General features: G+C 36.1%; 1 protein-coding gene across 5 annotated transcripts in view; it reads left to right on the top strand.

The window, feature by feature from the left end:
• RGS7 (regulator of G protein signaling 7) overlaps positions 1 to 27,052 on the top strand; it is a 438,315-nt gene that overhangs the window by 309,652 nt on the left and 101,611 nt on the right. For 4 of the 5 annotated variants that reach the window (XM_020874166.2, XM_020874165.2, XM_070474352.1 and 1 more), the window contains exon 4: positions 18,936 to 18,986. The exons of the other annotated variant lie outside the window; for it this stretch is intronic. In XM_020874166.2, the coding sequence (XP_020729825.1) occupies positions 18,936 to 18,986 (51 nt within the window). The remainder of the gene's footprint in view (positions 1 to 18,935; positions 18,987 to 27,052) is intronic. 5 annotated transcript variants of the gene reach the window in all.

Here is a 27,052-nt window from a genome sequence, read left to right as displayed (position 1 = left end):
CTGTTCAGAAAGTTTTTATCCTTACTATTCTACTTTTTAAGTAATCTCAGTTTCTTCTGCTATAAATTGATTTGAACTTCTTTTATTTTCAGTTTGGAACAATTTTTTGAATTCCCTTGATTTTTTTGTTACTCTTACTACATGAAAGTGTTCCTTCCAACTTTAGTGGGAGAGATACCAACACATATTTGTTTTGTCATATGGCTTTATATTGTGTTAGATCCTGTGCTATTTACTTTCACATGCATAATCTCATTTGAAAAATAAGGTTTAGCCTGTGAAAACACATAAATATTCAGATAATTGTTCTTATAATACTTTACTATCTGGACCAGTGCTGTCCATTACACTTTTTTTTTTTTTAAGTAGGTTCATTTTTTTTTTTAAATTAGTTGGAGGCTAATTACTTTACATCATTACAGTAGTTTTTGTCATACATTGAAATGAATTAGCCATGGATTTACATGTATTCCCCATCCCAGTCCCCCCTCCCACCTCCCTCTCCACCTGATCCCTCTGGGTCTTCCCAGTGCACCAGGCCCGAGCACTTGTCTCATGCATCCAACCTGGGCTGGTGATCTGTTTCACCTTAGATAATATACATGTTTCAATGCTGTTCTCTTGAAACATCCCACCCTCGCCTTCTCCCAGAGTCCACAAGTCTGTTCTATACATCTGGCATACACACCAAGGAAACCAGATCTGAAAGAGACACGTGCACCCCAATGTTCATCGCAGCACTGTTTATAATAGCCAGGACATGGAAGCAACCTAGATGCCCATCAGCAGACGAATGGATGAGAGAGCTGTGGTACATATACACCATGGAATATTACTCAGCCATTAAAAAGAATTCATTTGAATCAGTTCTAACGAGATGGATGAAACTGGAGCCCATTATACAGAGCGAAGTAAGCCAGAAAGATAAAGACCATTACAGTATACTAACACATATATATGGACTTTAGAAAGATGGTAACGATAACCCTATATCCATTACACTTTCTGTAGTGATGTAGAGGTTCAGTGTCTGCAGTTCCACTACAGTAGCCACTAGCTACATGAGGATATTAAGCACTTGAAGTGTGACAAGGAGGAACAAAATTTAAAAAAAAAATTTATTGGAGTAGAGTGGCAATGTTGTCTTAGTTTCAGATGTGCAGTAAAGTGAATCAGGTATAGATATACATATATCCTTTCTTTTTTAGATTCTTTTCCCATATATACCATTATAGAGTATTGACTGGAGTTCCTTGTGTTATACACTAAGTCCTTTTTAGGACTAGTGTATCTACTTTATATATAGTATGTGTGTGTCAGTCCCAACTTCCCAATTTATCCCCCCTCCAAGCTTCCACCTGCCCCCAGTAATCATAAGTTTGTCTGCTGTATCTATGACTCTATTTCTATTTTGTAAATATGTTCACTTATACCATTTTTTTTTAAGATTCTGCACATAAGTGATATCATATGATATTTGCCTTTCTCCGTTTCACTTACTTCACTAGTATGACAATCTCTGGGTCCATCAGTGTTGCTGCAAATGGCATTATATCATTGCTTTCTTATGGCTGAGTAATACTCTATTGTATATGTGTAACACATCTTCTTTACCCACTCCTCTGTCAGTGGACTTTTAGGTTGCTGCCATGTCTTGGCTATTGTAAATAGTGTTGCAGTGATCACTGGAGTGCATGTGTCTTTTCATATTATGGTTCTGTCCAAATATAGGCCCAGAACTGGGATTGCCGGATCATATCATAGTTCTTTTTTTAGTTGCTTAAGGAACCTCCATACAGTTCTCCAAAGTGGTTGTTCCAGTTTACATTCCCACCAACAATGTAGGAGGGTTCCCTTTTCTTCACACCTTCTTCAGAATTTATTTGTTGTAGGGTTTATACTGATGACTATCCTGAATGGTGTGAGGGGATATGTCATTTTTAGCTTTGGTTTACATTTATGTAATAATTAGTGATGTGGAGCAATGTTCATGTGCTTTTTGGCCATCTGCATGTCTTCTTTGGAAGAATCTCTCTTTAGATCTTCCACCCATTTTTGTTTTTAATTGAGCTGTGTGAGTGTTTGCATATTTTGGAGATGAATCCCTTGTCAGTCACTTATTTACAAATATTTTCTCCCATTCTAAGATTATCTTTTTTTGTTGTTTATGGTTACTTTTGCTGTGCAAAAGCTTTTAAGCTTAACTAGGTCTCATCTATTTACTTTTGTATTTATTTTCATTACTCTAGGAGGTAAATCCAAAAAAATGTCCTACAATTTATTTCACAGAATGTTCTGCCTGTGTTTTCCTCTAAGAGTTTTATCATTTCCAATCTTACCTTTTGGTCTTTAATCCATTTTGAGCTTATTCTTATTTATGTTGTTAGAGAGTGTTCTAATTTCATTTGTTTACATGTAACTGTCCAGTTTTCCCAGCATCACTTACTGAAGAGACTATATTTTCTCCGTTGTGTATTTTTGCCTCCTTTGCCACAGATTAGGTGGCCTTAGGTGCATGGGTTTATCTCTGAACTTTTTATCCTGTTATGTTAATCTGTATTTCTCTTTTCTTGTGCAAGTACCAAGCTGTTTTGATTACTACAGCTTTGTCATACAATCTTAAGTCAGGGAGCCTGAACTCTCCCCCTGCATTTTTCTTTCTCAAGATTTCTGTGGTTATTTGGGATCCTTTGTAGTTCCATACAGATTGCAAAGTTTTTTGTTCTAACTCTGAAAAATGCAATTGGTAATTTGATAGCTATCACATTGAGTCTGTAGATTGTTTCAGGTAGTGTAGTCGTTTTCATAGTCGTGATTCTTCCAATCCAATAACATGGTATAACTCTTCATCCATTTGTGTCATCTTTCATTGCTTTCAATAGTACCTTATAGTTTTCAGAGTACAGGTCTTTTGTCTCCTTGGGTAGGTTTATTCCTAGGTATTTTGTTATTTTTGATGTGATGGTAAATGGAATTGTTTCCTTAATTTCTCTTCCTTTCATTGTTAGTGAATAAGAATGTGAGAGATTTCTGTGTATTAATTTGGTATCCTGTAACTTTGCCATATTAGTTGATTTTATCTAATAGTTTTTGGGTAGCACCTATAGGATTTTCAGTGTATAGTATCTTGTCATCTACAAACAGTTATATTTTTTCTTCTTCTTTTACAACTTGAATTTCTTTGATTTCTTTTTCTTCTCTGATTGCCATGTCTAGAACTTCCAAAAGTATGTTTAATGAAAAGTGATAAGAGTGGGCATCCTTATCTTGTTCCTAATCTTAAAGGAAATGCTTTCATTTTTTTTCACCATTGAGAATGATGTTATCTCTGAATTTGTCATATGTGGCCTTTATTATGTTGGGTTAATTTCCCTCTGTGCTGGGAGGGATTGGGGGCAGGAGGAGAAGGGGATGACAGAGGATGAGATGGCTGGATGCATCATCGACTCTATGGGCATGAGTTTGAGTAAACTCCGGGTATTGGTGATGGACAGGGAGGCCTGGCATGCTGCAATTCATAGGGTCGCAAAGAGTCGGACACGACTGAGCGACTGAACTGAACTGAATGCCCACTTTAAAGAGGTTTTTTTTAATCATACATAGGTTTTTGAATTTTGTCAGGATTTTTTTCTGTATCTATTGAGATGATCATGTTTTTATTCTTCAATTTATTGATGTGATAATCACACTGGCTAATTTGTGGATATTGAAAAATCCTTTCAGCCCTGAGATAAATCCCACTTGAACGTGATGTATGATTCTTTTAATGTTTTGTTTGACCATGTTTACTAGTATTTTGTTGAGGATATTTGCGTCTATATTCATCAGTGATATTAGTCTTTAAATTTTTTCTTTTAGCTCTTCATCTGGTTTTGGTACCAGGGTGATGGTACCAAGTTCATAAAATGAACTTGGGAGTGTTCCTTCCTCTGCAAATTTTTGGACGAATATGAAAAGAATAGTTGTTAGTTCTTCTCTAAATGCTCGATAGAATTTGCCTATGAAGTCCCCTGGTCTTGGGCTTTTGTTTGTTGGAAGATTTTCCATCTCAGTTTCAATTCCATTACTTGTAATTGATATGTTTCTATTTTCTATTTCCTCTTGGTTGTCTTCGAAGGTTGTACCTTTTTAATAAGAATTTGTCCATTTCTTCCAAGTTGTCCATTTTATTGGCATGTACTTGCTTGTAGTAGACTCTTATGATCCTTTATATTTCTGTGGTGTCAGTTGTAATTTCTCCTTTTTCATTTCTCCTTTCATTATTTTGAGTGCTATCCTTTTTTTCTTGATGAGTCTGGCTAAAGGTTTGTCAATTTTGTTATGTTCTCAAAGAACCAGCTTTGAGTTTTATTCAGTTTTGCTATTTTTTTAAAAATTCTATTTCATTATAATTCCTCTCCTTCTACTAACTTTGAATTTTGCTTATTTTTCTTTCTCTTGTTGCTTTAGGTATAAGGTTTAGGTTGTTTATTTGAGTTTTTCTTGTTGCTTGAGGTAGGATTGAATTGCTGTGGATTTCCCTCTTAGGACTGCTTTTTCTGCATCCCATAGGTTTTGGGTAATTGTGTTTTCATTGCCATTTGTTTCTACATTTTTTAGTTCCCTTTGATTTCTTCAGTGGTCTCTTTGTTATTTAGTAGCATATTGTTGAGCCTCCATGTGCTTGTGTTTTTTACAGTTTTTTTTCTGTAATTCATTTCTTTTTTATTTATTTTAATTAATTCATTTTAACTGGAGAATGATTGCTTGACAATGTTATAATGGTTTTGCCATATAACAACATTTCTAATCTTATAATGTTGTGGTCAGAAATGCTACGTAATTTGATTTCAGTTTTCTTAGATTTTCCATGGTTTTATTTGTGTCCCAAGATGTGATCTATCCTGGAAAATATTCCGTGTGCACTTGAGAAGAAAGTATATTCTGCTGCTTTCTGATGGAATGTCCTATAAGTATCAATTAAGCCTCTCTGATTTATTTTGTCATTTAAAACTGTGTTTCCTCATTTATTTTATGTCTATATACTCTGTCCACTGGTACAAGTAGGGTATCAAATTCCTCCTCTATTATTGTGTTACTGTCAATTTTCCCTTTTTTGGTTGTATAAAGTTTTTCTCCATATGTATTGAGATGCTTCTATGTTGGGTGCCCTTATCAGACATATCATTTAGAAACATTTTCTCCCATTTTAGTAGGTTGTCTTTTTGTTTTGTTGATAGTTTCCCTTGCTGTGAAAAAGCGTTTAAGTTTAAACAGGTCCCGTTTATTTATTTTTGCTTTTGTTTCTTTTGCCTTAAGGTACAGAAGAATAAAAAATATTGCTACAATTTATGTCAGAGAGAGTTCTGTTGGTACTGTCTTCCAGGAATTTTATGTTTCAGCTCTTACATTTAGGTAATTTACTTTGGGCTTATTTTTGTGTATGGTGTAAGAGAAATATTCTAGCTTCATTCTTCCACATGTTGCTCGGTCTTTAGCACCATTTATTGAAGAGGCTGTCTTTATCCATTGTGTATTCTTCCCGCCTTTACTGGAGATTAATTGAACATAAGTGTGTGAGTTTATTTCTTATCTCTGTATTCTTTTTCATTGTTCTGTGTGTTTTTTTGTGCCAGTTTCAAATACTGTAGCTTTGTAGTACGGGAGCATGATATGTCCATTTTTGCTCATTTTTCTCAATATTGCTTTAGCCATTTGGGTCTTTTTTGGTTATATACAGTTTATGATAATTTGTTATAGTTTTGTGAAAAATATCATGAGTATTTTGATAGGAATTGCATTAAATTTGTACTTTGGGTAATATAGATGTTTTGATAATGTTGGCTATAATATAATCAATATAATCAATTGATTATTAATATAATAAATATAATAGTATTGAATAATATAGATGATTTAATAATATTGATTCTTCCAGTGAACACAGGGTGTGTTTCCATTTCTTCCAATTGCTTTTACCTATGTATTATATTTTTCAGAATATAGGTCTTTAAACTTGGTTAAGTTTATTTCTAGGTATTTAACTCTTTTGATGTGATTTTAATTGGAGTATTTTCTTACTTTTTCTCCTTCTGATAGTTCATTATTAGTATACAGAAAAGCAAGAATTTTGTATATTAATTTTGTATTCTGCAATTTAATGAATGCATTAATTAGTCTTTTGGTGGAGACTTTTGGATCTTCTTTATATAGTGTCATTTCATCTATAAATGCTGATCATTTCTTCCTTTCTACTTTAGATGTATTTTATTTCCTTTCTTGTCTGATTGCTGTGACTAAGATTTTCAATACTATATTAAATAGAAGTGGTGATAATGGACATCCTTGCCTTATTTGTGATTTTAGAGGAAAAATGTTAAGCTGTTTTTTCACTGTTGAGTATGATATTACTTGTGGGTTTGTTATAAACGGCCATTATCATGTTGAGATATGCTTATGCTATACCAATTTTGATGAGAGTTTTTATTATGAACGGATATTAAATTTTGCCGAATGCTTTTTCTGTGTCTATTGAGATTATTATGTGATTTTTACCCTTCCCTTTTTTAATGTGTTATATGACAGAGTTTGGTGAATGGATATTAAGCTATTCATACATCCCTGGGAAAAACCAGTTGATCATGGTGTATGATGCTTTTTATATATTGTTGAATTAGGAATGCTCATGTTTTGTTGAGGATTTTTGCATGTGTATTCCTCAGATATATTGGCCTGTAGTTTTCTTTTCTTTTTTTTTTAAGGTTCTTTATCTCGTTTTGGTGTCAAGGTAGTTGTGGCCCTGTAGTTTGGGAGTGTTCTCATCTCTTCGGTTTTCTGAAATAGCTTGAGAAGAATAGGTATTAGCTCTTCTTTATGTGTTTGGTAGAATTCCCCAGTGATGTTGTCCATTTATGGACTTTTGTTTGCTGGGATTTTTTTTATTGTTAATTAAATTTTACTACTAGTAATTAGTTTGTTCAGACTGTCTATTTCTCTGTCATTCGGTCTTGGAAGATTTCATGTTTCTGGAAATTGAAATGACCCGTTTGTCCTCATATCCTCTTGCTTTTAACTTCACTGACTCTTCTCCAACTGTACCTGCCTTTGTGCTGCTTCTCTGATAGGTCAAGAAGAATTCTAGCTTTGGGCCTCAGAATTCATTTTCTCTGTCTGGAATATTTTGCCCCATGTAGCTGTATAATTTATCTCATTAGTTCCTTCCCTGATAGCTCAGTTGGTAAAAAGTCTGCCTGCAATGCATGAGACCCCGGTTTGATTCCTGGGTTGGGGAGATCCACTGGAGAAGGGAAAAAGCTATCCAATCCTGTATTCTGGCCTGGAGAACTCCATGGACTGTATAGTCCATGGGGTCACAAAGAGTCAGACAGGACTGAGCGACTTCCACTGAGTTCCTTCAGATCTATACTAAAACCAAAGTTTACCAGAGACTTCTTCACTGACCACTCTATGAAAGATAGTAGCATGCCGTCCACCCTCAACATCAGGCTTCTTGCCTCATTACACTCTTATTTTTACTACTGTAGCTATCATCACCTGACATTTTTACATATTTATTTACTTATTTTCTGTCTGTCCTCATCAGAATATAAGAGCCAGGAATGTTATTCACTGCAGTTTTCCTAGAACAGGACCTGCCCCACTGTAAATACTACAGTCTTTCCAAAACGACCATTTATGGAGTGGCCGTCCTGGCTAGACTGTGTAAAATGCTTGAAGTGTATTTTCTATTTAATTCATGCTGAGACTTTGAGAGAGAAGCATAAAATTTTAATAGAGAAGTGAGCAGTTGGACTGTAGGCATGTTACATATAAATTAAGTAACTTAGTAATTGAATAATATGCAACCAGATTTTAAACTTCAAGAGAATGAACAGAATGGACATATTAAGAAAGGTGAAAGATAGTCTTCTAAAGGAATGAATCAAAAGTAAATCTATTAAATGGATTGTAGATCTGACAAGGTGATCAAATCTGACAATTTGATCTGACAAAGGCAATAAAAAGAGTATGAGTAAAAAGCTGAAATAGAAAGAGTAGACAAGGATTGATTTGCCAATTAGGTATCACCTCCATTTCCACTGGTTTGCAGTTATAACATGATTTTATTCAAGAAAATGAAGCAGAAAACCAGTAACGAATAACCATACTCTGACCATTGCGGACTTATAATACAAATTCTGACTTAAAAAGGATCAAGTTGAGTTAATAAGTCTATGAACTGATTTTTTATTGAAATATGAGAACTTGCCAAAGTTATATTATTATATGTCTTTAAAAAAAAAATCTGTGTCTAGCCTGTATCATAACTTACTAGCCTGTATTATAATAAGTTGTGAAATGAGAAAGTGAACTATAATAAAACAGGAGATATGTTGAAGAGCTCTTATTTTTCCATGATTCTAATACAAAATTTTATGTTAAAAGTTAGTTATTTTTATAACTTATTTTTATAACCATTTCATAGGGTAAATAAAGTACTTTAATTCAGTTCAGTTCACTTCAGTTCAGTTGCTCAGTCAGGTCTGACTCTTTGCGACCCCAGGGACTATAGCACGCCAGGCCTCCAAGTCCATCACTAACTCCTGGAGCTTGCTGAAACTCATGTCCATCGAGTCGGTGATGCCATCCAACCATCTCATCCTCTGTCATCCCCTTCTCCTCCCTCCTTCAATCTTTCCCAGCATCAGGGTCTTTTCCAATGAGTCAGTTCTTTGCATCGGGTGGCCAAAGTATTGGAGTTTCAGCTTCAGCATCAGTCCTTCCATTGATTATTCAGGACTGATCTCCTTGAGGATTGACTGATTAGATCTCCTTGCTGTCCAAGGGACTCTCAAGAGTCTTCTCCAACATCACAGTTGAAAAGCATCAATTCTTCAGCACTCAGCTTTCTTTATAGTTTGCATAAATTTAGATGAACACTATAATAAAGAATGTTGTAAACTATGGAGAGCTAAGGTTTGACAGTTTTCAGGTTTTTTTTTTCTTCTTCAAGAGAACGCTTTGGTGAGAAAACTAAAAGTATCTGTATTCTAGGAAACTTGCATTCATAATGTAACCATTAAAAAAACAGATGTTTAAGTGTTTACTTTCAGGAAAATGGATTACATATATTTGTACTTATTCTTCCTGGTGAGTACAACTAAAAACCCTAGTCACTGTATATGGAAAAAATGTAACATTCTGAAAGGTGGATAGAACAAATTAGGCTATGAGACCTCAGGAACCTAGGAATGACATAGTTATGAGTTCCCTGGGTTTTATGTTTGCTTCATATATCTCAGACTTGAAGTGGAAAAGGTCAACAACCCAGAAACGTTAATGGGTATAGGCAAAAAACGGGCTTCCCAGGTGACCATCGTGGTAAAGAACCAGTCTGCCAGTGCAGGAGTCATCAGATCAGGGTTTGATCCCTGGGTCAGGAAGATCCCCTGTAGGAGGAAATGGCAACCCACTTCAGTATCCCATGGACAGAGGAGCCTGTCCACAGGATCTCAAAAAGTCTGACATGACTGAAGCAATGTAGCATGCATGCACACACAGACAAAAAACAAAAGAGAAAAACACCAATTAGGTCCATGCATTCAAGCCAAAGGATTAGGAAAAGGACAGCCTAGTGAGTGGGTAGGTAGCTTTTATATAATAATTGTTTCATTCCCGCGAAACACCACAGGAAAAGCTATAGCTCCAATCTCAACCATACTATCAAAAGCCAGGCAGAGAGCCTAGATTTCTATCCATGTGTGGGTATAATGAAGTAATCTCATACTGACACTGGTGTGGTGTTAGAGAAGGCCAGCAGGGAACCAGGAATTTCATCCCCACTGGCCAGTAAAGAGGTCCCTTCTTCCAGCCCTGCTGTAAGTAGATAGCCACACCCACCTGCTAGTTTAAAGGCACCCCGCATCTCCCCAGCACAGTGGCATCAGAGGAGGCCTGGTGGAGGGTCAGGACTTTGACCATCAGGCAGTGGCAACCAGGCTACCCCTCTGCAGTGTCATATTTCTACCTTCACCTGATGGTAAGGAAAAAGCATCCCCCTTTCCCTAGCAGAAGCAGTGTCAGAGAAAGCCAGCAGAAGGTTTAAATAAAATCCAGAGTCTCATAATATAAAAAGGTTCAGATTTCAATTAAGAAAAGCACTTTCTACATCTAGAGCCAGGAATATCTCAAGCTTAATGAAAAACCATCAATAATACCAACACTGAGATGACAGAGATATTAGATTATCTTACAAAGATTTTGAAGCACCTCTGATAAAACTTTTTCAACAAATAGTAGTGAACATTTTTGATAAAAGCAAAAAAAAAAAAACAACAACACTGGAAACGCTCAGAAAACAAACAAATTCTTAGCAAAGAAATATAAAGAAACACCAAGCAGAAATTTTAAAACTGAAAAATACAATAACAAATGAAAAACCTCAGTGGATGTGCTTGACTGAAGATTGGATAAAACAGAGGAAAGAATCAGTAAAATAGAAGATGGAACAATAGAAATTCCCTAAGCTGAATAGTGGAGAGAGACAATAGAATTGACAAAAATGAGCACAGCCCCCGACACTTGTGAAACTATAACAAAGATCTAACATTTGTGTCATCGGAGTCCTGAAAGAAAAGGAGAAACAAGGTGAGAATTTAAAAAATCTCTCAAGGAAATAGTGGCTAAAAATTTCCCAAATATAGGAAAAGACATAAACCTAGTCTAAAATAGGGTACATAAAAATCAATGAAATCTATGCTAAGACATATCATAATTCAATTTCAGACAACAGAAGAGATTTTTAAAAGCTGTCAAAGAAAAATGATACTTTAATGGAAAAATAACTCAAATGAGAACAGATACCTCATCAGGAAACAGAAAGAAATGGCATGACATTTTCAAATACTGTAAGAAAAACATTGTTAACCCAGAATCCTGTGCCCAGTGATCATTTCCTTGAGGAATAAAATGAAGATAAAACATTCTCAGATGAGTGAAAACTAAGAGAATTTGTCACCAGCTGACCTAGTTTAACATAATGATTAAAAGAAATTTTCTAAGTTTAAAGGAAGCAATAAAGGAAGGATCTTGAAACAACAGAAAAAAAGAAAAACATGGTAAGCAAATATGTTCTTGCTGTTGTTTACTTGCTGTCATGCCTGACTCTTTGCGACCCCATAGGCTGTAGCCTTCCAGGCTCCTCTGTCCATGGGATTTCCCAGGTAAGAATACTGGAGTGGGCTGCCATTTCCTTCTCCAGGGGATCTTACTGACCCAGGAATCGAACCAGCATCTCCTGCATTGGCAGGCGGACTCTACCCTTAAGCCAACAGAGAAGCCTAAGTAAACAAGTAGGTAAATGCAATAGGTTTTCCTTCTACTCTTTGGTTTTCTAAATCATTTCATTGCTGAAGAAAAAAGTATAGCAAAGTCTGATATGCTTCTTAAAGTATATAGAATAAATACTTAAGAAATATTACAAACTAGAGATTAAAGATACATAAAGGAATTTAAGGTTTCTGTCCTGTACTAAAGCTGGTAAAATGAGCACCACCAGAAGTTGTGATTTATGTTTATGTACTGTAATTTTGGCATCAACTATGAAATGCTATACAAAATGAGACCCTCAAAACAACTTAGATAAACCAAAATGAAATTCTTAAGAAATGCAGAAAAAAAGAACATAGGGACAAGAAAATGAGGTAGATAAACTAGAAAATGAAAAATAAATGGCATATATTAACATATCAGTAGTTACATTAAATTTGATAACACCAATTAAAAGACAAAAGTTGGCACAGTAGACAAAAAATCATAACTCAACTAAATACTCTCTACCAGAAAGTAACATTAAACATATTTTAATCAATGGAAGGTAGGAGTAGCTCTGTTAATTTCACATTAAGCGTTACAAGGAAATATTCATTATGTTCATTCCAAGGAAATGTATCAAAGATCAAGAAAAGTAGTAAATAAAGAGTTTAGTTCTCTTAAGAAGATGTAAAAAACTTAAATGTGTTTATACCTTAAAAGAGAGAATCACAATACACACGCCAAAAATGGACAGAGCTGAAAAAAGATATAGACACTACTTTATTATAGCTGGAGATTTTGACACTCTTCTAATTGATAGGTCAAGCAGCACTTCTCACACTTTCTCTCGCCATCCCAAACAAGAAACAGTGGTGTTTTTCAGAGCACGATTTGGAAAAAGCTCTTCTGGTTGATCAGTAACTATCTTGAGCTTTGGGACAGGGTCAGAAACTATTCTTAAGATCATCTTGATTTCCTTTTATCCCCTCATTATAGTCATTTATACTGCCTTCTTATTTTTGCGGGCTATCTTTAACACTTAGGCCTTGAAAAGACACATACATAATCCTTGCTTTGTGTCTAAAGAGATCTTTTTATGGCTTATGGAAGTTAAACAGCAAAGTTAAAAAATATAGATAAATTCCCATGGTCTTGATTAAATATCTGCTTAAAAAACAACTGGGGACTTCTACCCATCATAACTCCAACTTACTTTCACTGTGCTTCACTAGGAGATAGAGAAATGTATTTTTATTCTTTCTATCTTCAGTACACACTGTTAGTGCTTGGTATGAATATTTGGACTTTTGTCTCTTTAATTTGCAGGTTCAGGTTATGTTTAGAAAGACCAGTATTTTCTGTGATTCTACTTTTGTTCAAGGGCCATAGAACTCTGAGTAAGAACCTGAAAAGAAAATGTAATAAACCACATAATTTGTCTATGCTATCTCATCTACAAATGCATTTAAATGTCCTTTTTTCTACCTTTTTAAAGCATTGTAGTCCAGGGCTTAAAATGTGTTTCAGATTTCGCAAAAGCAAAAATTTAGCAAATGTGGTGTTTTGATTAATACTCTCCCAGTGGTCTCTGGATGTCAGGGATGTTATTAGGTCTGGAAGATTGGGAGATGTGCTATTATAACTTCAATCCAGTTTCAGACTGTGACCAGACATAATTTTAATTCTATAAAAACTGGATAATCTTTTCTAAATGAAGCTGATACGTAAAAACCAGACATACAGTACTCAACTGGATGTTATTCATTTTGGAAAATAATGTCCTTAAAAAGATATACACTCATATACAAACACTCCATTGAATTTCTTTGCATATATAGTGTGAAGTTCTTTTGCATAGCTCTTTTATTGCACATAAAGTGTGGCTTTATTCACACACACAAAGATGTATTCATACTCTGCCTTTAGGAATATAATAATTTCATAGGACCGAACACATTTATATTGATAACAAAGCAGAATAACATGCTCACTTCATTCACAATTTGACATGCTTTTGAGCTCTACCTCCTTCCTCTCCTCTTTTATTCTGATGGAAATATAAACACTAAAGAGTTGAAGGAAGCTGTGGTTTAACCTGTTGTTTTGTCTGCCAAGTACTCTAATTTCTGGACACTGTTTTGTATATGCCTCCAACCAGCATACCAGTGTTTGGGATCTCACTTTTCTTGCCACGTTGATTGATGCAGGAATGAGTTCCTTCCCCAAACTTAGACCCCCACCCCCCACCTTGAGAAATCAGGAGTTGTGCCTACAAAATTTTAGCTTCAAACTTCTTGATGCCTTTAATGAAGGAGATGTAAACCCAGAAACTATGAGCCCTCATGATCCACCTTGTAGGTGAGAAACAACAGAGGCTGTTTTTTAGAGAGAAATATATCCAGAGAGGAACCATGAGGAACTATCATGTCATCAGAGTCCTGTTTCCATTTTTCCTTGAAGCCCAAATGTATCCTTTTCCTTTGGTCCAAAGTTGTTGTTTAGTTGCTAAGTCATATCTGACTCTTTGCGACCCCATGGATGGTAGCCCATCAGGCTCCTCTGTCCATGGGATTTCCCAGGCAAGAGTACTGGAGTGGGTTGTCGTATTGTACTGCAGGGGATCTCCCCGACCCAGGGATCAAACCTGAATTTCCTGCATTGCAAGTGGATTCTTTACCCCTGCACTACCTGGAAAGCCCTGTTTTGTAGATATTAGCAATTGCTTATTTTAAAGATTAAGGAATCAGTTAACTCTTTCAGCTTTGCAAACGGGTAATATGTCAGCTTACAAGAAGAAAAAAACCCTTATTTGTTTAAATCTTATGAAATTCTGCAGTTTTAGAAATTAAAGTGGCATTTTTTTTTGCATGAAGATTTTAAAAATTAGGACAGAGATACACAGGGGTGTCATTAAATATTGGATAGTAATTACTGTTAAAGCCAATTTTTCAGGGTTTGGGGTCCTTTGTGCAAAAAGTACATGTCTATAAACAGCTAAGCTATACCTCCAATAAATATTCAGCAATGACCTGTGTTATAGCACTTTGAAGAGAATGAGGGAAATGTGATTATTATGACATCCTGTCTTCCCACAAGGTTCTCACAGAAGAGTAAATCTGCTTCATTCCACATTCTTTCCTATTCGTCCCTAGAACTATAGGTCTAGAGCAAGATTTTTCAAAGAAACTCAATAAATGTGCATTACATACTGTTTAATGATGATGAGGAGGCCCAGGTTTGATCCCTGGGTTGGGAAGATCCCCTTGAGAAGGAAATGGCAACCCATTCGAGTATTCTTCCCTGGAAATCCCATGGACAGAAGCACCCAATGGGCTACAGTCCATGAGGTCACAAAGAGCTGGACAACAACGAAACAAAATATCTACTGAGAGATCCTGAGAATACTTAACCCATCAAAAACATGGACTGCTGCTGCTGCTAAGTCGCTTCAGTTGTGTCTGACTCTGTGCGACCCCACAGACGGCAGCCCACCAGGCTGCCTGGGAGTCTCCAGGCAAGAGCACTGGAGTGGGTTGCCATTTCCTTCTCCAATGCATGAAAGTGAAAAGTGAAAGTGAAGTCGCTCAGTCGTGTCCAACTCTTAGCGACCCCATGGACTGCAGCCCACCAGGCTCCTCCATCCATGGGATTTTCCAGGCAAGAGTACTGGAGTGGGGTGCCATTTCCTTCTCCAAATCATGGACTACTTGTGGTATATTCATATTGCCAGGACTGTCTGTGTGGTTCTAAGGATTCAGAAAAGGTATTTAGGCAGTTCGAAGAGCCTACTTATCCTCCTGAAAGAAAAATAGTATAAAGATCAGTATCTTTGCCTCAGGAATATTTTGAACCCTTTCCTTACGATTGAGAGCAAAAGTTTTTCATTAAAATCTCTATCAGAAATTATTAAAAGAAGGTTTTTGTTTTGTTAAAGGTACAAATCAAAGCTGTAACATTTTGGTTGCTTCATTTGCTTAGTCAGTTCAGTTGCTCAGTCATGACTTTTTGCAACCCCATGGACTTCAGCGTGCCAGGTTTCCCTGTCCATCACCAACTCCCGGAACTTGCTGTAACTCATGTCCATCGAGTCAGTGATGCCATCCAACCATCGCATCCTCTGTCATCCCCTTCTGCTCCTGCCTTCAGTCTTCCCCAGCATCAGGATCTTTTCCAGTGAGTCAGTTCTTCACATCAGATGGCCAAATATTGGAGTTTCAGCTTCAGCATTAGTCCTTCCAGTGAATATTCAGGACTGATTTCCTTTAGGATTGACTGGTTTGATCTCCTTGCTGTCTTTGGTTGCTTACAAGTCCTCATATATCATATTTATGAAAATTTAACAGTGTTTTTCTTTGGTGAACGTCATTTTCAGGTTCAGGGTGGAGATAGTTATAGTTGTCACTTGTGAGGGGATGTGCTGTAATCTGGAGAGGCTACATGGCCTGAGTGGAAATACAGTAGCCTCAGCACAGAACCTAGTCCTGGTCTTGTCACTCAGCATTGGAGCAGTCTTGAGGAAGCCCTTTTACTCCTCAAGTCCATAGCATGGGTGAGGAGATAATATTTATGTTTAAATGTCTTTGATTCTTTTTCTTTAATTATGGACGGAGTCCTGAAGTGATAGCCTTGGAAAGGGAAGATTATCACTATGAAGAGAAATTATGGTAGCTGAAAACTATATGCCAGTCAAATATCTTTGTATGACCACTGCCTTTGTTTTATAAATTCCCTGAGAGTAGGATATGAAGGGAGAAATCTTGCTGTTTGTTCATTCCTTTAACACTTGCGCATCATCTTTTATATGTCAGCCACTGGTCTGGGTGTTTTAGATCCAGAGATAAGTAACACACACCCCTATCTCCGAGGAACTCAAGATACAGACAAAAATTAACAGAGGATGATAATGCCATTGACAGGTGTAATGAATGATGATATTAATAGGTCTTAAAGGAGAAACACGTCACCTGATAAGTGCCTAAGCAGTCATGGAAGTAAGAAACAGTATGGTATGTGGAGAACTATGAGCAGTGTGTGAAGAACACTTGCTTGTTTGTTTTGCTTGTTTTCACTTCAAATCATAGATTGTGGGATTATACAATGATATAACTTACACTGCTTCTGTTAAGTAGAGAGAACACATAATTTTGTAACTCTAAAAGTGATAGATGCCTCTAAGATTTCAAGTCAAAAGCACAGATCAGGGCTAAGCTTTCCAGAAGTTCAGTGACAGGGGTGATTTGTATCTCTTAGGGTTTGAGATACTGTTGCATCTCTTAACTAGTTTCACATTGTAGCTAATTGATAGCTCTGATACAATTTAAAAGAAAACAAAACAAAACTCCCTGCTTGTTACTCTGATGTCCTCAGTATAAAGATAAATGAAACTCTTAAGTATTCTGGATATATACATTTGTGCATGAAAATTTTAGCAGATCTGCCCACTTATTTGTTAATGTTAAAGATAAAGTTTAGAAATTGCTAGAAAGGTGTTATTCCTTCCTATACCCCTCCTGGCTATAAAGCCATTGAATCAGCTCTTAATGTGACTATGATAACACATTTCTCTTTCAATCTTTTGGCTCCATAAGATGCTGGAATTTTTTTTCTTCCTTTCTCTATCTCTAACTCTCTTAACTGGGAGTTAAGGTCTTGCTAACATAGGTGCCTAATAGATGAATATGATGAATGGATATACATTTAACAATAAAGTAATAGTTCATAATGTGTTAACTTAAAGCCATAAATATATTGGGTGATCACACAACAATAAAACCACTATAATTATACTGACAAGCAATCAAACTGGCTCTTTTATGCTGAACTGAGACTACCTCTGTAACAGAAATAACCAAAAACCAGGCCAGGAAAATAAGTTTCTTGTTTCCTGTACTAAATGTAATTTCAAAAATTAGGCTTCTTTGCATTTCTTTCTGTTCAGGAAAGTGGGGTGGAGGAAGAGAGAAGAAAACTTAAAAAAAAAAAACTTTTTATGAAGGTATTTTAAAATCATCTTTCACAGTAAGAAAAAATTATAGTCCTGGAACCAATATTTGGCTCTCTTCAAAAGAATAGACATTTTCCAATGGCTGCTTGTATATTTTCCCTAAATAGATGCTCAAATGTGAAAAATAAGCAGGGTGCCTAGAGATAGCTAATAAGATTTAGGTACTTGAAATTCTACATTGGTCAAGTAGCACTATATATATATATTTGAAAAGCTGAGTTTCTCCTTTTTTCAAAAGGGAATACCACTCCTCAAGATAACTTAGGTTGTTAATGGCAAGGTAGGCACAACACTTTGCAATATCTGTGCTCTTGTGAATGGTTTTCTGTGCTTCATTTCCTCAGAGCTTTCTTGAGGATCTAGATGAATCCATCCTCACAAATGCATTTAAATCAATGGCAGTTTTAAAGGAACAACTATGAGAGAGCACAAGTTATATTCAATATTTTCAAGATGCATGCTTATTAAAGTCTATTTTGAGTGTGAGTGTTTTCATAAATTTTAGGAAATTTTAGGAAACTTCATAAACACTGTTGTCAAGTTTGATAATCAAGTTTGTTTTAAAATGAATTTGGACCCATTCTGCTTTAAGCAACTGGAATTATTTGTCCACTGTTAACGTCATTCATTTATTAGATCTCAGGTGGGGTAGGCTACAACCCTACCAAGTCTCCAAGAGAGGTAGAAATGGAATCTCCACTTAACCAAAATTTCATTCATGCAGCACTGAGGCAGTTTACCGAGTGTGTATCGCTATTTACATTACATTTTTGTTGTTGTTATTTTATGTAGAAATGAATTACACTGAAAACCAAAGTTAAACAGAAATGAACCTCTTGGGTAAATCTGCTCTTCTGTAATCTCCCATTTCTGCTCGTATTTTTACCCTTCTGTTCATCCATAATGCTCCTGGACTAGAAACCTTGAGTCCTCATAGTTCTCCTACTGGCCAACTCCAGCCCTAGTCAGTCACAAGTCTGATTTTGTTCTAATTCTCTTGTACACTGAACTAGCTCAGGGCTGAATGGATCACAACTAGCAGAAATGTTGACTACTCTGCTTTTCTTTTGACTGGCTTAAGGCTCTCCACGTACACTGCCAAAGGTGAGGATCAAGGGAAGTTCTACTGTGTAAATGAATCTTAAGTGTCTTGAAAATAGTGGAAAGACCTTTCAGTCAAAGAGAATAGTACTATAAAGGCTTGAAACACAAAGGAGTTTCAAAAACTGACAGCACATTTTGGTTGACTTGAGAGTAGATACAGGAATGGATGGGGCAAATCAGAAATGAGACAAGTGTCATCTTATAAAGTATTGGCTTTGCCATGCTAAGAATTGTGCTTAAAACATAGTAGATACTCAGCAATCATTTATTAAGTGAATAAATAAATGAATCACTTTATCCACGACTAGTATATTAAATCTTTCTGTTTAAACATTTCATATTTGACTAGTTTGCACTTGACTCATTGAATGAAGACAATGTATTCACACTATTTTCAACCTCGTATGTGGCTGATCCTTAGTCTGTTATAACAATTAGAAACATTCCTTCTCTTCTAAGTGCTGTTAAATGTTCTTGAATTTAACATATATAGATATTCACATATATTTGTGTTTTTCTTTTTTTCTTATTCTAGGGTCAGATATCGTTCAATGGTTAATAAAGAACTTAACCATAGAAGATCCAGGTAAATAAATTATTTTCACATAGAATTATTTTCTTTGTGGTTTTAAGAAATATGTTTTCTCAGAGCTAACATGACAAACTTGGCAAGCAAACCTGAAAGATTATAATTATATTTAACTATATTTTTCACATATATACAGATTTCATGGTGATCATTTATTTATTATTTATTTATTTATTTATTTAACTAAAAACTATAGTATACTTAACTATATTTAATTCAGTTTACTTAATTTTTTTCAATATGTAATGTCCTGTTTTATAATATTTAACTCAAATGATTGGTGACTGTTAGAATGGATGATCATTATACATGTCCATAAATAATTATACATATAACTTATAGCAAGGGATTATGAAATAATGAGATTTCTCATTATTTGGTCTCACAGGACCAAATCTTGTTAATTTTCCCTTAACTCTGTTTTTTTGTGTGAGGTTTGAAAACAATTTTATTTGTAATTCTAACTTCTTTTTATCACTCCTACATTTTGTTTTTAATGGTCTTATTGCAGTCATGGACTCATTCATTGTGATAGACATTTTGTATATTCTGCAACATGAAACCAACTTGCAGAGTTTGAAAACATTTTCTACGAGCACACTTTTTCATTGCCTAGAACACATTCCTAAGTATGAAGAATTTAATGAATTTTAAAAAGTGTCACATAAGAAGAGCCTTCATGTGTCGCAAATTTTTCACATCCCTGAAATTAAAATGAGATGTGTTTTGTTTAGAGAAGATGCACTGAACTTCCTAAGGCCCCGTGGTGTTTTTCTGTTTTACTGCCGGTTGTATGAGAATAATTCTGCTGTTCTCCTACCATTCTGAAGTGTGGTATTCTTGAGTTCTCCAAGGTCCTTTCTGCATGGGCACACCATTTATTCTTTACATTATAAGCCTTCTGGTTTTTCAGGTCTCGAAACAGGTGCTCTGTGCTCTTAGATAAAGGTAGTAACCTTTTGTTTGTTTTTGCCCCCCATTGTTTGAAATAGTATTCTATCATATTGATTAACCTTGCTGTGTAACAAACTACCCTGAAACTTAGTGACTGAGAATAAACAGCTATTTTATTTAGTTCATGATTCTGTAGATTGGCTGGTCACGTCTTCTGGCCAGAGTTTCCTTGGTTGGTTCCTGCTGGACTTTCTGATGGACTGTAGCCAGCTGGTGGGTGGATGATCTAGGATTTCTGACATATTTGGTGCTCAGTAGGCTGTCAGCCAGGTGCGTCTCATTCTCTCATCCTTCAGCCTGCTAGCACTGGCTTTTCACCAGGCTGTTTTCAGGGTTCCAAGCGCAACACAGGCTTCTGCTTGTGTCACATTTTCTCTTGTTTCATCTGCCAAGGCAAGCACCATGGCCAGGAACAGAACCAGTGCAGAAAGGTACTATCCAAAAAATGGATGCAGAAGGGTGCAAGCAAATTGGGACAATTCCTAAAAAATCTTCCACATCTATATTTCTTTTGCCTTTCTGATCTGCCCTCCTATGATATGTCCTACTAGCTTTTAGTTTGGAGTTGCAAAATCCACCCTCCAGCACCTGTTCATCTTTTCTTAGTAAATATGCTTTGTGTCCAATATCATATCATACTAATTGTAGATGTGATTTTGAGTGAATTTATCAAAAGATAAAGCTTCAGTGAATTTTCCATCCTTCACGAAATAGTTGGCAAACCATCGATAACTCTTTGATATCACCCTGCTCATCTGTGATCCTTGCTGCCTCTCACGGGAAGAAGGGTCACTCTTACCAAACTCTTGAAATGATGCTGATCAAGATGAGTAATACCTCAGACTAATGAGTAGTGAAGATTTGACATGAGTCTCACTATGACCTCTGGAAGTCAAAGAGCATTAAATATGTATATGTTCCCTAAGTGTCACCCTAATCGCTCTACTTTTCTCTTTCTATCAGCCCATGCTTCTTGAGATCCCAGTATTCCTTGAGAGGCATCCTGAAATTGAAGATGGCTCATGGGCTTTGCTGATATACTTGAGCTTGAATCTATATATATACTTCCTATCTATGGGGCATTGGGCAAGTGACTTAATTTCTCTGTTTTTACTTTTTTTCTTCTTTTCAGTAAGATGATTTTAGTACAGTGTTTTGTGAAGCTCAAATGAGTCAACATGCAAGTGTGCCAAAATCCTGATTTTATTTTTAAATAGGCCAGATTCTTTTAAAACCCTGAACATTTGCAGGGACATTTAACTAAATTGAATTCTCTAAAAATGTATGCAATTTTTATATTAGCCTTCAAAAACACAACCCGTTCCATGAAACCTTTTATTTATCATTCATTTCCCATTGGCTTTCCTTTACCATGAATATTTTCCAAGCATATTTACATTTGTTAGCTTAATTTTATTATCTTTTATATTTTATTTTACATGTTGGTCTATTGCTTCAGTAAAATCTCAGTGACATAATGGCAGAGAACATATATCTTGTCCAGTCACTGACTGAAGGGCCAAAGTCAATCAGTTCTCAATTATCACTTGATCTTTTTTTTTTAAACTAATGGGAATCCACAGAAGTGATAGCAAATTTTTGATGACTACTGATTTAGTTTGTGATCTCCTAAATGGATAAGGAGAAGTGAAGAGGAAGAAATTTCAAATGCACTTTTCTTCATCTAAACCAAACCCAATGTAAAAGAAATGGTTTAAAATGCACACAGAAGAATAAGATTAAGAATAAATGTAGATTTATCCAGAATAAAAACTTAATTTTGAACAGTTGCAATTTTTTTCTTTTATCATATTGTTAAAAAAAAAAAAACACTGAAAATTGAGATGTGTACAAAATTGAGATTCACCTGGATGTTTTATCAAACTGAATTCACTATCTTATGTGAATTAATTGCATCAATCTATTGTGTTCACCCATTATAGAGTCTGTCATCTGCCCCTAAGTCTTGCCACAAGTCCTCTAGAGAAGTGATCTAAATTCTATTAAATATAATAAAATTCTGTTACATATGGCCTTTTTATTCCATGGATTTGGTTAGCTTGCCGGTGAGATCAGTATGTTTCAGACTTCAGAAAGTATAGAATATCTCTGTTTTTTAGGTTTTAAAACAATTTTAAAACATAGGTTTTAAATAGATCATTTCATCTGAATACCACAAAAATACCATGAAGTAGCCATACAGACATAGTTATTTTACAATTGGAAAATCAACTGAGAGGAAACTATGAATGCCCCAAATCTGACAAAAGCCCATTTAAATGCATAGAAACTTTCCCCCAGTCTCTACCCTGTGTGTATGCTCCTTTTTGCACAATTATTTTAGAACTAGATCCTGCTTTTCCTTAAATGATTGGCAGCCATGGTAGGTGCATAGGTCTACCTGATAAGATGTTTCAGTATCTTTTGGAATAAAGTACTTGATTTTGGGGGATTTGTTGTTATATTTACCTATTACATCCTGGGTATACCTTTTGTCAGAGCTATTTCCTATATATATCTCAATTCATATGTAATACAGGCAGAATAGAAGGAGATCTTTACTGTATACTCTTGTTTCAAACAATAGTCTTACTTGGATAGTGGAAAGTAGAAGCATTTAAAACACTCTGAACCTATAAAAATACATGTCTTATTGTCCAGTTGACAAGTTATCATGTCAATGTGAAATAAATTAAAGTGACCCCTTTATTAGTTATTATTTCAGTGCTAAAGAACCATTATAAGAAAATATTCTGTGTTTCTAAGGCATAATTTTAAATTCCGCTGATAATATTCAAGAAATCATAGACTGGAGCCATCACACACACACCTCTAACAAGACTGATTAGTTTAACATTGTTCAGAGTGATAGATATTACCCAAGCATGCATCTTGCAAATTTGCATTTTCTGTTACAAGTAATGCTTAAAGAAAATACTAATAAATTCCTCGTATTCTTTGATTACTTGCTCCCAACCCATGTCCCTTCTCCTGCAGCCAAAGCTTGATAATTATGTACATTGTAGCCCACCAGGCTCCTCTGTCCATGGAATTCTCCAGGCAAGAATACTGGAGTGGGTAGCCATTCCCTTCTCCAGGGGATCTTCCTGACCCAGGAATCAAACCCAGGTCTCCGGCAAGCAGATTCTTTACCATCTGAGCCACCAGGGAAGCCCAGTTATGTACACAGGGAATGCTATACATTGTTCTGATTATTTTCATGTGAGATGAGCAAGAACCATAGTTTCCATTATGCATTCATTTTAGTGTCTTATCAGCTTTTATTTTTTTTCATGTACTCCATTGGAACCCCAGGTTTAAAAATACTTAAATATTTAAAATACAAATACGGTATTAATATCTTTATATTGAATATAATCAGGAACCTCTCTTTTGGTGGGCTTTGCCCTCTTGGGAATGCTTTAGCATGGCAGAAAGTAAAAAGTCTGCAAATGTTTACTCTATGGTATCTTCCAGTTAAAATAATCAAAACCAGCAAGTAAATTTCAGTCATATCTAAGCTACTGGCATCAACTCTTTCATTTAATTTATATCCTAGCTATACGTTGTTCTCTTCCTCTCCCCTGTTTATCTGTCTTTTGCATTTGCATTTAAATACCATATTTCATAATGAAACAAGTAAGTGCTAGTGTCATTTTATTAGTATAATCATGCAGTTACTCTACATAATTAAAACTCAAAGCCCAGAAAGTACTGAAAAATCTTCAGAAGTCCATAAATCAAAGTTATGATTGTCAGAATACAGGCTGTAACTGCCAGCATGTCTGCCATGGTGTACCCATGAGCAGGCCATCTTTTCTGCTGATAGAGGATTTTTCTGGTTTTGGCTTCTGGCTGTCTTCATCTCCCACCTCGATTACTATATTGCAATAACAGAAAATAATTATAATACATTAGCATTAATTAATCGGGTGCCGCCAGGTACCATGCTGTATGTTTTCTTCCTATTTAAATCATATGAATAGGAAGGAGACAAAAAAATTCACATGTACTGAATACCAACTATGGGTCAAGTATCTGTTGAAAACTTGGTATATACAGTTGACCCTTAAACAACACAGCTTTGAACTACATAGGTCCACTAATTTGTAGATTTTTTCAATAGCAAATACTACAGTACTGTAAAATCTGAAGTTTTGAATCTGAGAATGTGGAACCCTGGATATGGAAGATTGACTGTAAAAATTATACTTATATTTTCAATTGTGTGGTGGGTCAGTGCCCGAAAGCTCCACATTGTTCAAGTGTCAACAGTATGTTATTCAGTTTCAAAGGAAAAAAAGAGAGAAACTTCTTATGGTAGGTGGTAGACCAGAAAACTAGGTCTCAGATCATGGAACTACTCAGTTCAGTTCAGTTGCTCAGTCATGTCCGACTCTTTGCAACCCCATGAACTGCAGCACGCCAGGCCTCCCTGTCCATCACCAACTCCCAGAGTCCACCCAAACCCATGTCCATTGAGTTGGTGATGCCATCCAACCATCTCATCCTCTGTCGTCCCCTTCCTCTCCTGCCCTCAATCTTTCCCAGCATCAGGGTCTTTTCAAATGAGTCAGCTCTTCGAATAAGGTGGGCAAAGTAGTGGAGTTTCAGCTTCAGCATCAGTCCTTCCAGTGAACACCCAGGACTGATCTCCTTTACGATGGACTGGTTGGATCTCCTTGCAGTCCAAGGGGCTCTCAAGAGTCTTCTCCAACGGCACAGTTCAAAAGCACCAATTCTTCAGCACTCAGATTTTTTTATATTCCAACTCTCAGATCCATACATGACTACTGGAAAAACCATAGCCTTGACTAGATGGACATTTGTTGGCACAGTAATGTCTCTGCTTTTCAATAGGCTGTCTAGTTTGGTCATAAATTTTCTTGCAAGGAGCAAGTGTCTTTCAATTTCATGGTTGCAGTCACCATCTGCAGTGATTTTGGAGTCCCCCAAAATAAGTTTGTCACAGTTTCCATTGTTTCCACATCTATTTGTCATGAAGTGATGGGACAGGATGCCATGATCTTAGTTTTCTAAATATTGAATTTTAAGCCAACTTTTTCACTCTCCTCCTTCACTTTCATCAAGAGGCTCTTTAGTTCTTCTTCACCTTCTTCCATAAGGGTGGTGTCATCTGCATGTCTGAGGTTATTGCTATTTCTCTTGGCAATCTTGATTCCAGCTTGTGCTTCATCCAGCCCAGCATTTCTCATGATGTACTCTGCATAGAAGTTAAATATGCAGGGTGACAATATACAGCCTTGACATACCCCTTTTCCTATTTGGAGCCAGTCTGTTGTTCCATGTCCACTTCTTAAACTGTTACTTCCTGACCTGCATGCATGTTTCTCGGGAGGCAGGTCAGGTGATCTGGTATTCCCATCTCTTTCAGAATTTTTCACAGTTTATTGTGATCCACACAGTCACAGGCTTTAGCATAGTCAATAAAGCACAAATAGATGTTTTTCTGGAACTCTCTTGCTTTTTCGATGATCTGATGGATATTGGCAATTTGACCTCTTGTTCCTCTGCCTTTTCTAAATCCAGCTTGAACATCTGGAAGTTCATGGTTCACATACTGTTGAAGCCTGGCTTGGAGACTTTTAAGCATTACTTTACCAGCATGTGAGATAAGTGCAATTGTACGGTACTTTGAGCATTCTTTGGCACTGCCTTTCCTTGGGATTGGAATGAAAACTGACCTTTTCCAGTCCTGTGGTCACTGCTGAGTTTTCCAAATTTGCTGGCATATTGCATGAAGCACTTTCATAGCATCATCTTATAGGATTTGAAATATCTCAACTGGAGTTCCATCACCTCCACTAGCTTTTTTTGTAGTGATGCTTCCTAAGGCCCACTTGACTTCACATTCCAGGATGCCTGGATCTAGGTGAGTGATCACACCATCATGATTATCTGGTCTTGAAGATCTTTTTTGTATAGTTCTTCTGTGTATTCTTGCCACCTCTTCTTAATATCTCCTGCTTCTGTTAGGTCCATACAATTTCTGTCCTTTACTGAGCCCATCTTTGCATGAAATGTTCCCTTGGTATCTCTAATTTTCTTGAAGAGATCTCTAGTTTTTCCCATTCTGTTGTTTTCCTCTATTTCTTTGCATTGATCTCTGAGGATGGCTTTCTTATCTCTCCTTGCTATTCTTTGGAACTCTGCATTCAAATGGGAATATGTTTCCTTTTCTCCTTTGCTTTTCACTTCTTCTTTTCACAGCAATTTGTAAGGCCTCCTCAGACAACCATTTTGGCTTTTTGCATTTTTCTTGGTGATGGTCTTGATCTCTGCCTCCTGTACAGTGTCACAAACCTCCATCCATAGTTCTTCAGGCACTCTATCTATTAGATCTAATCCCTTAAATCCATTTCTCACTTCCACTGTATGATTGTAAGGGATTTGATTTAGGTCATATCTAAATGGTCTAGTGGTTTTCCCTACTTTCTTCAATTTAAGTCTGAATTTGGCAATAAGGAGTTCATGCTGTAAGCCACAGTCAGCTCCTGGTCTTATTTTTGCTGACTGTATAGAGCTTCTCCATCTTTGACTGCAGAGAATATAATCAATCTGATTTCAGTATTGACTATCTGGTGATGTCCATGTGTAGAGTCTTCTCTTGTGTTGCTGGAAGAACATGTTTGCTATGACCTTTCATTAAATGATCTGCCAGGTTTTCCTTAGATATTTCCTCAAGTGTACCTTCTTCTCTGTTTGGTGGGTGGTTCAATATATCTTTCAGGAGGATAGATGTCAGATGTCACATGTAGTACTTTAGTTGTTTAAATTTTTCTTAAAATATTCTAAACTATTAAATTACAATATGAATCTACCATAAATAATTTAGGAAATGTGAAAAAATATAAAGAGGAGAATAAAAAGTTCTCATAAAAAGCAGTCAGGTAATCACCACTAAAATTCTGGCACATTTTTTTTTTTTTCAGTCTTTTTGGTGGTCTAAGTTCTTTCTGACTTTTTTTTTTTTTTACTGGAATTTGTCTCACTCAGTATCTTTCCTTCCCCATGTATGGGAGTTTTCCTGGACCACTCAGGAGCCAGTATCTCATATTCCTTTGCCCCCATCAGTTTGTGAGGCCTGC

Source organism: Odocoileus virginianus, chromosome 11, assembly GCF_023699985.2.
Source record: "Odocoileus virginianus isolate 20LAN1187 ecotype Illinois chromosome 11, Ovbor_1.2, whole genome shotgun sequence".
Taxonomy (NCBI): Eukaryota; Metazoa; Chordata; class Mammalia; order Artiodactyla; family Cervidae; genus Odocoileus; species Odocoileus virginianus.
Note: the sequence above shows the minus strand (reverse complement) of the source record. Positions and strands in the feature narration are given on the sequence as shown.